General features: G+C 59.4%; 3 protein-coding genes across 6 annotated transcripts in view; 1 reads left to right on the plus strand and 2 right to left on the minus strand.

Annotated features, from left to right (window-relative positions):
* Positions 1-210: 210 nt before the first annotated feature.
* MRM2 (mitochondrial rRNA methyltransferase 2) lies at positions 211-5350 on the minus strand. Its single transcript, XM_055410440.2, has 3 exons — positions 5303-5350; positions 3111-3400; positions 211-924 (listed from the first exon to the last, which is right to left on the minus strand). Exons 1-3 carry the CDS (start codon positions 5308-5310, stop codon positions 488-490), a joined length of 735 nt encoding a protein of 244 aa, XP_055266415.2. The 5' UTR covers positions 5311-5350; the 3' UTR covers positions 211-487.
* A 54-nt stretch (positions 5351-5404) lies between these two features.
* NUDT1 (nudix hydrolase 1) lies at positions 5405-9067 on the plus strand. The gene is made up of 4 exons (XM_055410434.2): positions 5405-5711; positions 6795-6960; positions 8387-8532; positions 8761-9067. The coding sequence occupies exons 2-4, from the start codon at positions 6809-6811 to the stop codon at positions 8931-8933; spliced, it is 471 nt and encodes a 156-aa protein (XP_055266409.1). The 5' UTR covers positions 5405-5711; positions 6795-6808; the 3' UTR covers positions 8934-9067.
* A 2300-nt stretch (positions 9068-11367) lies between these two features.
* Positions 11368-14423, minus strand: part of SNX8 (sorting nexin 8) — a 38590-nt gene continuing 35534 nt past the window's right edge. For all 4 annotated transcript variants that reach the window (XM_055410432.2, XM_088833248.1, XM_055410431.2 and 1 more), the window contains exons 8-11: positions 14042-14110; positions 13106-13255; positions 12740-12889; positions 11368-11531 (exon numbers count right to left, since the gene is read on the minus strand). In XM_055410432.2, coding sequence (XP_055266407.1) covers positions 11421-11531; positions 12740-12889; positions 13106-13255; positions 14042-14110 — 480 coding nt within the window. In that variant the 3' untranslated portion in view covers positions 11368-11420. The remainder of the gene's footprint in view (positions 11532-12739; positions 12890-13105; positions 13256-14041; positions 14111-14423) is intronic.

Below are 14423 nucleotides of genomic sequence, written 5' to 3' on the forward strand. Positions count from 1 at the left end.
CTCACTGCTTGAAGTATTTCCGGATCATTCACCAGAGATGGAAACAAATCCCCAGACTGAAAGTTCAGATTTTTCTACGTTACACTGTATAGCCAAAATAACCCCTGGAAACCTGGGGATTGTTTTGTGGCGATGGTGGAAGAAAGTTCCTCTGTAACATACTATCCACGGTGAGAAAATTCCATAAAGGTGTCTGTGTGTTTTTCTGTCTCTGTTTTTATGCATCCCAGTCTTCTCATCCTTTTATCTTTGTCTCTTTCTCATGGTAACTCCTCTTCACAAATCATAGCGATCACTTTTTTTTATCATATATCGTCATAAATCGTGAACACCGAATATAGTTTTGTCTTAAAAAAAGGTCCCGCATCGGTCCTGCCTGCTGCATCCTAGATCCAGCTCCGATCTCCCCAGCCACACTTCAGGACAGAGCTCAAGCCACATCTGCAGTGAAGAAGAACCAGCAACAGCAGGACAAGCGCTGAGTCCTTCACAGAGCTCCCGGCTTCCCTCGGTACTGCGTGGCCAGGAGGTACACCTCTGATGAGTCTTTCCTACTGGCCTCTGGCTTCACAGTCCTTGTGTTCTGGAATTCCTCAGTGAGTCTCTTCTGTAACCGATGGCTCTGACTTCCAGCCCAGGTTTTACAAAGGAATGTCCCCCTGGGGTGCAGGATATCTGGAACCATGTCCAGAAGGGACAGGCACAAGCTAATGAGCCTGTCGTGGTCGAGGCCGCGGATCCCCGTGGCGTTGGGCGCCATGTCACTCAGGATGACGTCTGCTCTCCCACCAGGAAGCAGCTCTTGGATTTTCCGGAAGGTTCTAGGGTCAGTCACATCAGCAGGGCACAGAAACGTTGCTCCTTCCAGGGGGAATACATGGAGAAGATCTACCCCAAGCACAAAGCCAACAGGAGCACTGGGGTCTGAGGAAGAAATGGTGATGGTACTTACTCACTGACACCCCGAAATCATCCCACAAAAAGTAAATGTAACAAAATAATAAAACAGAGATAAAGGGGACTTTCTCTAGCGGTCCGGTGGTTAAGAGTGCGAGCTTCAAATGCAGGGGGCACAGATTCGATCCCTAGTTGGGGGATAAGATCCTGCATGGCACAGACTAAAGAAAAAAAATATATTTATATACATAAGTCAGGACCGAGAAAAAGAACTAATGTGCAAAACTGGGGACACAGGGTTTTCCTCCTGGAAAAACGTGGCGGGCAGGGAGGGGTGGCCTTCCTGAGGAAACTGAGGCTGGGAGAGGCGGCCTGACTGCCCCAGGGTACAGGCAGGCCTGGGGCCACACCCTGGCCTTGACACTCCACCTCTGACTCCATTTCAAAGGGTTCTTATCTCTGAGGAGTCTTTTTGATAAACTAAAACAGAGAAGGACACATTATTATATCAAGTGCCTCTGGATTAAATCAACAAATCCATGCTGCAGTTTAATCCAGTTTCTTTCAACGTAGAAAACTATTAGAGAAACAAGCCAAGAAAAGGGAACGTGGACAGACGCTAAATAAGGCAAAAACTGACACCCTGCCCATGTCTGAGTGGTACCAGCTGTGAAAGAAAAAGATGTCCGTTTCACTTCACCTGAAAGGGGATTTCCTACCCTGGCCTCCCTCCTGCAGCCCCTCGCAGCACCACTCCCTACACACCAGGGTGGATCCCTGAAGGAACAGACTCAGAGCTTAGTAAAAAGGCTGCTCTGCGGGTGAGGGGCAGGGTATTTGATCTCTATCTAAGGATGAGAAGTCCAGCTATTCTGAGGGCGCCTCATTTTTCAAAGGCAAAAGCTCTGCTCTCAGCCCTGAGAGTGGAACAGCTCTCCTCCCATTTCACGCTTGCTCCTTTAACGTCCCATGTACTGTAGCCCCGGGAAGCGCCTTCCAAAACCAAATGGCTTTGGTTGCATTTTTGCAACTTCTTTTGGGAGTAAAAGAACCCAAGCCATTTTATGTACAGTCTCTGCTTCTCCCACCTCTTCCTACAGGTTAAACTTAGCAGATTTCCTGCTTCTCCTGAAGAGCAATTAGGGGACAGGAACCTCTAAAATCAGTCGTTAGGAAGTCTGTGGATAGACTCAGTGGTGGGAAAATGAACTGAAGTTTTTGACACAGATTCATTCCCTTGAATGATAAACATTTACTGAGCTTGTAAGAAAATGTTTTTAAACTGTTCTAAACCCCCTTGAGGCATCCTACCCAGATTAGAGAGACTTGACGACAAAATCCAGGGAGTGGCATGCCTGGTTCAGCAGGTCACTAACTCCTGCAGATCTCAATTTTCTCTTCAGGAAGATGGGCACACACCTATTCTAAGGTGTATGGGAGAGATCTCTGTGACCTGCCAGTACAGGTGGCACCCTCAGAAGTGACAGTAGGAGATACAAGTGGTAACAATTGTTACCTTAGCACTGCTCACCTACAAAAGACTCAAAGGCAATCCTGATGCCCATGATGAGGAAACTGACTAAATACCAACAGTACAACCATTATCTGGGATAGTATGCAGCTGTTTAAATGGCATTTTCTACCTGGTATGGGTAGTCAGTTGATCTATCAGTCAGAGGCAACTTTTTCATATATATGATCTCAGTTAAAAGCCCCAAATAAAAAAAAGATAAGAACTAAGTCCCTCGAGTTGGGCCAAAGTGGAGAGTCCAGAGCCACAAGGGCTCCCTGGGCAGCCCCAGGAGCAACTCTAGGAAACCCCCAGGTTGATTCAGCTGTCCTGTCAAGGGAGGATGTCGCTGTATCAGCAAGCATATATTTTTTCCTGCGGAAAGAAACCTGACTTAGAGACGGCCATCTGAGCTCATTGCTGAGGCCACGCGTCAGCAGCACAGGCCCAGGACACAAACCGTGTCGGCCTACGCGTGTCTATGGTGTGATCGCAGGCGATTTTCACCTTTATTCCCCCTTCCAACCTCCCTCTTTCATCCTGAAAATGTCAGCAGTCTGTTTGTATCTTTCTTACTACACCAGCACGCAGAAGCGTGTGTTTTCACAAGGCGACTTGGCTGCTCTGTGTGCCCTGAAGAGGGCGGCCAGCCTGCGTCTAAACCACGGTGGCTGGAAGGCCCGAGACAGTGCGGAGGCCCCACCTGTGCCCGCAGCATTGACTCTCTGCACAGCTACCTGGCTCCACGCGCCAGGAGCGGCCCCGCAGTCTAACACCCGGAGGCCGGGCCGGAGGATCTGGTGCCTCTCGCTCATTTCCAGGAGCTTGAAGGCGCTTCGACACCGGTAACTCTCCGCCTTCGCAGCTTTCACAAACGGGTCCCGCAAGTGCCGTGCCAGCCAGAGGTGCTCAGCGCCAGTCCGGCCCCTGTAGCAACGCCCAGCGGTGTGGAACCTGTGACGCTGAAGGGAGGCCCACACCAGTTTCAGGGACCTGGTGAGGAAAAGGGAGCAAGCAGGTTGGCATCACATAGGCCAGTGGGGCCCCAGGTTCAACCCGCACATTTTTAGAGATGGGTCACTATGGCCCAAGTGGGAGAGGCGACTTGACAAGGCTACAGCCAGAAATGTGTCATGGGCTGAACCACATCCCCGAGCCTGCATGTGTGTTCGGTCGCGTCCAGCTCTTTGAGACCCATGGACTGTAGCCCACCAGGCTCCTCTGGCCACGGAATTTTCCAGGCAGGAATACTGGAGTGGGTTGCCATTTCCTTCTCCAAGGGATCTTCCCAACCCGGAGATCCAACCCTGTCTGTCTCCAGCACTGGCAGGTGGATTCTTTACCACTAGCACCACATAGGAAGCCATCTATATGGTAGTCCTAACCCCCAGTACCTCAAGATGTTTCTGGTCTTTAATGAGGTAATTAAGGTAAAATAAAGTCGTGTGTGTGTGTGCTAAGACGCTTTAGTCATGTCCAACTCTCTGCAACCCTGTGGACTGTGGCCTGTCAGGGTTCTCTGTCCCTGGGAATCTCCAGGCAAGAATACTGGAGTGTGTTGCCACTTCCTTCTCCAGGGGATCTTCCCAACCCAGGGACTGAACTCGCATTTCTCCTGCACTGGCATTTACCACTACCTTAAATGGTAAATGGGTGGGCTCTATTCAATACTGGTGTCCTTATAAGAAGAAATCAAGACACAGCCACACACAGAACAGACCACATGAAGCCACAGGGAGAAGACGGCCATCTGTAAGTCAAGGAGAGAGGCCTCAGAGACTAATCCTGCTGACACCTTGATTTCAGCACTCCAGATTCTAGATGCTCAGGCAGTACATTTCTGCTTTCTCAGCCGCCCATCCTGGGGTGCTTGTTTAGAGGAGCCTGAGCAAACTAATCCAGCAGGCCTCTCCTCTGTGGTCAAAGATGCTTTTCTCTCCTAAAGCTTTCTTCGGAAGTAAATCTCAAACGATAATGATACTCACTTTGTGTCAACCAAAGTTTTCCCAGTACTGGTTGAAAATACTGATACATTTCATGAAAGGAACATTCTTTCTCACAGGATACAAATTTTCAATGGGCTTTAAGAAATTAAAAAACAAAACAAAACACGAGGACAGGTCCTTTGCCTTACTTCAACCGCTCTGGCGGACAGCACAGAGTCGGACCAATCTGTCATATTTCTTAGTAAAATTGAAGTTGCCCTGTGCATAACTCAGAAGGGCAGTTTTCAAGCCTCTTTGGAAAGTGGGGCTTTTAAGTTTATCGACTCCCATGGGTTATCTACACCTCTCTTTATTTAACTCTCAGAACAACCCTACAAAGTATCCACATTCTTGTCTTCTGACAAAAAGAAAACAAAAAACTATTATTAGTGCCACGGCTCCCAGGCAAAGTTCCCTCTGCGTGAAACCATGTTGACAAAGATCTGGAGAAGACACTTTTGAACTGCTGCCTTCAAAAGGCGGAAAGAGCCTGAAGGAAAGAGCGCACAGTCATCCTGGGCACCAAGCGGCCCGCAGCGGGCAGCGGAGGGGCGCGGAGTGCGGCTGACACCCCGAGGCCACGCGGGGCGGGCAGCTGAGCGCCAGCCGCACCGCACGCCCAGGCCGCGCCTCCCGGGACTCGTTTCCGGGGCCTCCGCCCGCCGCCTCTCCCGCAGGGCCCGCGCAGCCCCCCGCCCGCCGCCGCCCCGCCCGCGGACGGCCGCTCCGGCCCCCTCGCTGGGGCTGACCCTCTCGGGCCAGGACGCGGTGAGCGCCGAGCGCCTCTTTGGACCGAAACACGGGGCCGGCGCCGGCCACCCCGCCCGCCGCACTCGTGCAGGAGCTGCTCCCTCAGCTCCCCGAGTGCCAGCCGCCGCGCCCGCCCTCCGCCCCGGCCGCCCGCGCTCACCCCGCCATGGACGCGGCCGCACGCTGGCCGCCGCCGCCGGAAGTCCCGGCCCCGCTTCCGGCCCGAGGCCACGCCCCGCCTCCGGCCCGAGGCCACGCCCCCGGAAGCGGCGCGGGCTCGGGGAGCGCGGCGGGGCCCGGCCTGGGCGAGTCCGGGGCCGAGGCCCGGGGGAGCGGGGCTGCGGCCGCCGGGGAGGGACCCGCGAAGGGCAGCGGGGGGAGCCCGAGCCCGGCACTCGGCGGCGTGTTGCCGCTTTAAACCCTCGTCACGGCCTCAGTGGGCCGGTGACCCCGTCCAGAGGCCGCCCAGCTGAGAAAGGCGGCCGCCGGTCCCCGACGTCGGGTGGGCCCTCTGGGGACCCGCCTGACGGCACTGCCGAGAGCTGTGGCCAGCTGGACTTCAACAGCAGGTGGGCCCAGGCTTCGCTACTCGCTCTGGCGTTTGAGTTTCCGTCAGACTCGGCTTTTCTGAGCTTCAGCTTCCCTGGCCGAAAACGGAGAAGCCCAGTCTCCGCTCACAGAGTTGTTGGGTCTGTGAAGTGGGATACGTTTTGGAAAATATGTGATCGGCCCCTAATAACTGACAGCTGAGATTCCTAATTAATTTAGGAAGTCAGGGCTTTGCGCCTTATCAGGTCAGCAGCACAACAAAGTCCGCACGTTAAAGGGAGGCTAGACCCAGAGACCCACTTCCGCACCAGCTGCCGCCAGCCCCAGGACCCAGGCCTCGGTCCCTGTTCTCCGACACCGTGACTTCCCAGGAGCATCCCTGGTCCCGCATCCTGTATCTCATCCAGTGTGGGCCCCAGACCGGGAGGAGGATGGATGGACAGGGCTTATGGTCCTGGACCTCCAGCATGTCTCCAGCAGACGTCCCCTGCAGGGTCTTTCTCTGGACCACACACACACACATGCGGGCAGGAGCAGCGTTCCAGGCCCTGAGCAGCAGGTCCCAGAGCAGCTGTGGTTGTGAGCAGAATGTGGAAGCTGTCACAGCAGGGAGACAGGCCAGGCCTCGCTGGGTGGCTTTCCACTGTCAGAGCTGCACATTTCTGGGGAATCTGGGGGTCTGCTACTGCAGAGAGGCAGAAACCAGAACCCAACAGCCAGAAGGCTCCATAATGAAAAGGCCAAGAGCAAGAGTCAGATGCAAGAACTGCTGGGTAAAAAGCACGGTTCATTTCACGCCAGGTGGGCACAGGTGGACGCAGAAGCAACAACAGCCCCGCGCTAAGGAGAGAGGCGGGGACAACCTGGCCGTCGCCTGACCTGCCTCAGCCCAGCAAGCAAAGGACCCGGGACTGGTGCCGCTGGGTCGGGAGGACAGGTCTCCGTCTACCCCAGAAAGTCTGCCACATCGGGCAGAGCTGGGACGTTGCCTCTCCCTGCGCTCCAGCACACATTTCCAGTCCACCTGGCCCCTGGCCACCAAAATGCTCATGCTTCCGTCCACACCCAAATCAAGCTGACCCAGCCCCTTGCCTTCCTCACAGGACCCAAGGGCACCATGTGCGCCTCAAGGCTCTACACGTTGGTCCTGGTAGTGCATTCTCAGCGAGTCCTCCTGGGCATGAAGAAACGAGGCTTCGGGGCCGGCCGGTGGAATGGCTTCGGGGGCAAAGTTCAAGAAGGAGAGACCATCGAGGACGGGGCCAAGAGGTGAGAGGAGGGGCGGGCCTGACTGCAGAGCCAGCTTCCACAGGGGACAAGGATTCAGGGTGTAGAGCCAGTCCCCTGACCACTCAGAGCCACGTGACCTGAGCACAGGCTGAATCCTTGTGCCCCAGTTTCTTTATCTGCCAAGTGGGGATAATAACTGTTATCTGCTACCTCTTGGCTTCCCTGGTGGCTCAGTCAGCAAAGAATCCACCTGCAATGCAGGAGACCGCCTATGATACAGGAGACCCGAGTTCCATCCCTGGGTCGGGAAGATTCCCTGGAGAAGGAAACGGCAACCCACTCCAGTATTCTTGCCTGGAGAATCCCATGGACAGAAGAGCCTGGCGGGCTAAAGTTCATGGGGTCACAAGAGTCAGACACAACCTAGCAACTAAACCACCACCACGGCTACCTTTTAGGATTGCTGTGAGGATTTAGTGAGAAAATAAACTTAAGGACTGAACAGGGCCTGGCACATGGTCCGAGCTGGGTACACCTTGGCTTGCAGCTGTGTTGTGGTGGTGTGGGTAGAAAAGTCACGGTTTCCTCTTTCTAGCCAAGGGGCTGGCCAGTCACTCGTCTTCTTCATTGGTTCGGGGGAGCTGATGACAAGTGTATCTGGGACCTTCCACTCACAGGCTCTATTCTTCCTCGACACCAACTACATTCATGTGGGAAAGAAACGAAGCCCAAAGACACTGAACAGTGCCCAAGATCACACAGCCCTCCACACTTTAGCCTCTTTGCCTTCTTGCCCCTCAGGCTCGTGGGGATAAATTCAACACCCTGTGTCATCCACTGAGCCCACATGGTCTGGCCCAACCCCTCCTTCCCATCCCTGCCCCCTGTGTCAGGACACCCCCTGACAAAGGACTGCGGAGCCCCTGTGGGCGGGAGGTAGGACAGGCAGCACGTTCCCATGCCCGAGGCACAGGCAGAGATGGGCCCGAAGCTCATCCCCCGCGATCAAGTTCAGAGGAAGCACGATCAAGTTCAGAGGAAGCACGGGCGGGCGAGCTGGCTGGTCTCGGCGGGAGGGCAGGGGTGTCTCCTCGGTGAAAAGAGGTAAAACCGCCCCTTACCAGCGGTCTGATGCAGAGCTCCGAGCAGGGCAGGCCAGAGTGGGACCCTTTGGGCGGGTAGGCTTTGGCTCAGGGCCCGGCAGCTACAGGGGGAGCCGAGGGGGCGGGTGGGGGCTCCCAGCTCTAGTGCAGGCCTCCCCGCCCCGTGGGACCACTGAGCGGCTGTGCTCAGCCAGGGGCGGGGGGCACGTCTGGGTGCCCCGAAACAGCAACACCAAACCCAACCCCTTGGCCACACACGTGCACTCTCCACTCCTCCGTCTGCCCAGCTCCATTCTCTGGTTCCGCGTGGACACAGGCGCCTTGATTTAACTGTCACTTCCTGTCTGCCCGTCTGTCCGCAGGGAGCTGCAGGAAGAGAGCGGTCTGACCGTGGACGCACTGCACAAGGTGGGCCAGATCACGTTTGAGTTCGTCGGCGACCCCGAGCTGATGGACGTGCACGTCTTCTGCACAGACAGTGTCCAGGGCACGCCCATGGAGAGTGACGGTGAGCGTGTGGTCCGGAGAGGCAGTGAAGGGCCGGCCCCCCCCAGGGCGGGCACGGAAACACACCAGGGCCTGAGCCTCCCTCCGCTCCTGTGAGGAGTCCAGTCGCCTGGATGAAATAACAAAGGATGCCAAGCTCCTCACACAAAGTAACTCAGTGAATCCCTCGCAGAAAGCCAGGCTGAGATCCGGGCTGGCGTTGGTGACTCTGCCTTTTCGTCCCCTGCAGAGATGCGCCCTCAGTGGTTCCACCTGGACCAGATCCCCTTCGGGGACATGTGGCCTGATGACAGCTACTGGTTCCCGCTGCTGCTTCAGAGGAAGAAGTTCCGCGGCTACTTCAGGTTCCAGGGGCAGGACACCATCCTGGACTACACGCTCCGCGAGGTGGACACTATCTAGGGCGGTGCCGGCTCGCCCCTCAGACCTGAGACCCCTGCCCGACCGCACCCTGTCCTCAGGCCCCCCGCCCCTAGGGCCTCATCTGTCTGGAGCATGACTGGATGGAAAAGCAAATAAAGCTTTTTCGACACTTCCTGCCAGGCCTCACCGTGACCTGCCCAGTCTGTCCTTGGGAAGCTGCCAGACGTGCCGGGGTATGACCGGCATCGCCAGACAGGGATGGGCAGAGACACGGGCCGGAGGGTAAGGGGCCGGCCGGCGTGGGAGGCCCACATGGATGTGTGCGGGGTCCCGGGGTGCACCAGGGGCTGTCTCCTCCCGCCCCACCCCCCAGGTAAGGGGAAACTGAGCAGCGGTCAGCACCCAGGGCTCACACCCTGGTCTCATCTGCCATCAGCTGGCCGCCCTCCCGCCCCCAAGACAGGCTGTTCCCGGCCTGACTTCAGACCCCTGGGGCAGGGGGCGGGAGGGTCATCAATCTGTCACCAGAGACTCACAGCCTGACACAGCTTTTTATAAATACGTTTAATGATAGTTGTTCATGTAAGTTCACTGAAAAAAATCTCAGAATGTAGCTCATTTGTAAACAATTCCAGTAATTGGATGTGGTGGTCATTGATCCCTGCAGCCTCATAAAGTGCTTCATACATAAACCGATTAGCACAAAGCAAGAGAAAACGCCTCAGATGCAGGGCCGCCCTGAGCTCCGGCCGCGTCCCCACAGCTCCGTGCCCTCTCCGCAGCTTCGCCCAGCGACTAGGCCGTGACTGAGTCACACTGAGTCTGCCGGACACAGGCTGCAGGGACATGGTCTGAAGGCACACCCCGCGGCGGCCGGGGAGGGCCGCGGGGGTCACAGAACCGGTGTCCTTTCATGGGTTGTGGCCAGGCTCTCCCCGGGGCGAGGAAAGCCTCGGCAGCAGGAAGGACTCAGAGGGTGTGGGGACCCCCACCTGGGAGCAGCCTCTCCCCCCCCCCAGCAAACACTGACCAGAAAGCCGGCATCCAGCAGTGCGGGGGGCAGGGGCTCCGGGGAAAAGGCGCCTCCGTCCCCAGCTGCCGGCAGGGACACACATCCTGCCCCCCTCACCCCCCAGCCTCCCATCGCCACCTCTCCTGGGGTGAGGAGGACACAGATTAGAAAGTACCCCGACCCCCACCCCCGTGGCCCCGAAAGAAGTGCGTGCTCCCGGTGTCCATGTGGGAGCCAGTCCTCCAGGAGCGGTCACCCAGGAACAGCATCTTGAGTCTTTGCTGCCAGAACTCACTCTGGTGCCCCGTGTGGGGAGACACCCCCCTGACCTGTGCCGCTGGCCCAGGGCCTCAGGGCCCTCAGCTCCCAACGTGGGCCCTGGGGCGAGGTCTCCACCGCGGGGTGGGGACAGCAGAGGCCTGTGGTCACGCTCCACGGCTCCAGTGGACACAGTGCCCGGGGGCCGGCCTGTGGGGCAGCACAGAGCCTCTCAGGGTGGTGGGCACTCGTTTCCAGAGAGATCAAAACACAGAAAAGAGCCCATGGAGGGACAAATGGCACGGACGGCCCCTCCTTGTCCACTGGGGACTGGCCAGTCCAGCCTGAGAAGGCACACGCGTCCACTGTGGGGTGCTCAGGACCTGAGGCTGCTCTAGGGGCACCGGCAGGACCCATGTGTGGCGGGCCCAGGCCGGGGCGGGACATGCTGCGTCCTGGACCAGATGTGCATCAGCTCGTCAGGGACGCCTGCCTGTCCCCCAGAGCCTCTGGGCCCTGTGTGCGGACCTCAGACGGAGGGCAGCCCCCGAACCAGGCCCGTGTTCCCGGGAGACCCTCAGGAGCCCTCCCCTGCAGTCACCCTACTCCGAGCCCCCTCCGAGAAGAGAGTCATGAGGAGTGGGGGACAGGCGGGTTCCAGAGCAAAAACACCCGGCCACAGGCAAACACATACCCACTGGGCTCAGACGCCCGCCAGAGAGCACAGGAGGGAGGCTGGAAGGGGTGACTGCTGCTCTGACGAGGAGAGATCACCAGCACACACCTGCACCCCACTGTGCGGCCAGCCTCGGCCCGCCCGAGAAGGGATGGCGGCCATCTGAACCCAGACAGACCCATGGCGGAGGCACCGGCTCCCGAGCCTCCAGACGCCGTGGTCCCTCTGTCTCCCCCCACCCCAGCCCTGCGGGCACACACATGCGAGCGTGGAGGCAGACACATGCACGCCAGGGCCACCAGGCTGCTCCTCAGGGTATGTGGGGGAAACCGCTCCAGGGACCGACACACTCCCACCACCAGGCTGATGGCCACAGCGCACACCCCGCACGGCCCGGCCTTGCTCCCCAAGAGGGAGGGGCGCCACGGCTACCTGGATCTGTCAGCCCCTCCACAGGGGGCTTCAGCCCAACACATGGGCCCTCGGGGGGCGGGCACCAACTGAGGGAATCAAACAGGGACACACCGTTTGGAAAGAGGTTTTAGTGAGGGCGCCGAGCTGTCCCTGAGCCCTCCGGGCACTAGTGAGCAGATAGGCCGTCCTGGGGGGGCCTTGGGGGGGCCGGGGCGCCATGTGGTCCCACGAAGAGGCAGCGGAGTTTGGGCTGCAGGTCGTTCCACACCTTGCTCATCTGCAGGAGGAGAGGGGCAGGCAAGCTGGTGGGGGCAGCTGGGGGAGACAGGCAGCACAGACACACCCGTGTCCCCGGCCCCAGAGCAGCTGGAGGGCAGGCAGGTGGGCTTCCCACCCCTGCCCTGCAGTCCCCCACACAAGGGCCACGAGGGCTGCTCCCTTTGCCCCTGCGCACGGACAGGACACCCCGTAAGGGACTTTAAGAAACTTTAGCGCTGGGTCACTCCTCTAACAGCTCTGCAGCGAAACCGAAACAACGTCCACCAAAAGAAGGAGAAACAAAGCAAGAGCCAGGGGCTGCGCTGCGGCAGCCCAGGGGCAGGGCGGTGGGCGTGGGCAGGAGGGGAGCCGTGTGGCGAGGGGGCTCTGAGACGGGCACTGGGCAGAGCAGCTCAGGGGCTGCTGAGAGCAGGGCAGCCCGGGCACGTGCGATGGGTCCAATCCCCGAGTTTGGAGACGGGGGACCGAGTCACCCCCAGAGGAGAAATGCAGGGCTGCATCAGGCGACATGCCTGCCTCCTGCCTGTCTCCCTGCGGCCCCAGCCACCCAGACCCGCCTGAGAGGTCTGACCGCCGTGCAGCCCTGCTGCCTCAGCTGCACGTGCAGTCCCCAAACTGTGCCCGAGGCTGCCCCGGGCACCCCAGCAGACTCCAGGGGCAGCGAGAACTATGGGGAACGGCAAAGGAAGCTCCGTGCTGGTCACAGGGCACGCGGGTCACTGCCGTGAGCCTGTCTGCAGCCAAGAGCTGACAACTGACGGATGGGAAGGGACTTTGGCCTCCGGCCGCCGTGAGCACTGAGGTGCTGAGAAAGCCAAGAACCTGCTCCAGACGGCGCAGGCCAGGCTGCCTCAGGCTGTGGGGTCCCCTCACGGCACAGCCCCCCAGCCCCGCAGGCCCTCGGCAGGAAGCTGGCAGGGCCCCTCCCGCCCCTCACACTGACACCCACCTCTCGGCTCTCCTTCCAGGCTCTGCGCGCTCCGCCTCTGACCTTCCCTGGAGTCCCCCCGAGGCTGGGGGACCCCTTCCTCTGCACCCTGCGTGCCCCACCCCACACCCTGTCCCTGCAACCACGAGGACGGCAAGAGCCGTGTCAAGTCCCGGCGCCCCGGTGCCCACCCAGGTCACTCTCGTCAATGTCAGCTGGGCTGCCACTTCAGGACGGAGGGCACCCGCCGGCCCGGCTGGGTGGCTGTGGGGACCCACCTCCTTGTGCCCTTGGATCTGGGAGTTGACAAAGGCCCCAAGGATGTGGGAGGTGAGTGGCAGGTAGACGTGGACCAGCTGCGTCTCCTGGTGCAGGCAGTACAGGGAGAAGTAGTTGCGGAGCTCCATGGTCTGGATCACATTCTCCTGCTGCAGAGCAAAGAGCCCCCTGGTGCCTGGCCCAGCACACCTGGGAGCGGGCCTCCTCCCAGGCCGGCCTGAGCCCTGCCTCTGGGTCACTGGTGCAGAGGCGTCAGGGTCCCGGCAGCTCATGAAGCCCCCACAGGACGGCGGGGAGGGTGGCGGGCCCAGCCCGCAGGGTGGAGAGGCCCGCGCCAGCCCGCCCCCGCGCCGGCGGAGACGCACCTCCACGATGCGGGACTCCAGCTGCTCCACGGACTCGGGCTCGCGGCTCTGCACGGCGGCGCTCATCACCTGCCTCTTCAGGAGGCTGTACTTGTGCAAGGCCCGCTGATGCTTGTGCAGCACGCCCTTCTCGTGCCGCTCACACAGGTCCTGGGGGCGGGGGGCAGTCAGGGCTCCAGCCTCCAGCTGGGCCCTCCCCTCTCAGACAGCACATCCACACCCGGCTCTGCACGCTCAGTGGTCACAGGAAGGATGGCCCAGGTGAGCCGCCCAGGGCCGAGCTGCGAGGGGCTCAGGTGCAAATTAGCACCATCAGGGCCCTGTGGGGACGGTGAGCGCCGGGCCAGCTCCGGACCACACACCATGAACTGACCATCCCCAGAAAGCCAGCGTGCCTCCAGCAGCAAGACCGGACAGGCTCCCGAAGGCAGACGCCCCAGAATCTCCCTGGGCCCCAGGATAACCTGGTCAGAGGCCTTGTGGGAACAGGAGCCGCAGAATCACAGGCTGCAGCTGCAGAGGCCACCCGGCAGCCACCCCAGGATTCCCTTCTAGAACCTTCCCCACCAGGGCCGGGGCAGCTCCCTGAGCTCAGCACCAAGGCCTCACAGGGAGTCACCCCGCCACCAATGGTCAGCAAGCTGCCCCGGCCCCAAGCTGAGGTCTGACTTCCTGTGACTTCCACCTGCTAACAGAGGCGGCGTCCCTCTGCGCCGTGGCAGACCCTCAGTGCTTACGGAGAGGATGGCAGGCACTCACACATCGCTGGAGGGCCATCAGCACACCTGCCACACCCCCCAGGGAGCCTGCAGGCTGCTGTCCACCCTCCGCAGCCCTGGCCTCAGGCTCTTGTCCCATCCCTGTAGAGCCACGCCCCTGAAAGGTCACAGCATCTTTTCAAGGGTCTGTGCCCTAGCAAGCAGCCCCGAGACTCACTTTGTAGGACTGTAGCAAGTCCAGGAAGAGGTTCAGCTTCTCCACCACGTCATTCTCCTCCTGTTTGCCCTGGAAAACACGGGGCAGGTGGGCCAACACTGCCCAAGCACACGGCTCGGCCACACGGGCACCCCACCCTCCTGACTGGCAGGGGACACGGGAGAAGGGAGGCTCCTCCCCAGGGTGTGGTGGGGGTGGCTCCTACACGCGACATTCACCACCAAGTCCTGGTTCTAGTCCCGATGCTTTGCAAGACCCTAGACCACCTGCATGTGTGCCTTTAAAAAAAGCGGTCACTGCGGAAGAAATCCCACCTTGAGTCTCACCCGTTTGGCTGGGACACAGTTATCAGGTCTCCCAGCTGGTCTGGGGAGAATAAAAC

Source organism: Moschus berezovskii, chromosome 27, assembly GCF_049115385.1.
Source record: "Moschus berezovskii isolate FMDL1 chromosome 27, NW_MosBer_1.0, whole genome shotgun sequence".
NCBI classification, from domain to species: domain Eukaryota; kingdom Metazoa; phylum Chordata; class Mammalia; order Artiodactyla; family Moschidae; genus Moschus; species Moschus berezovskii.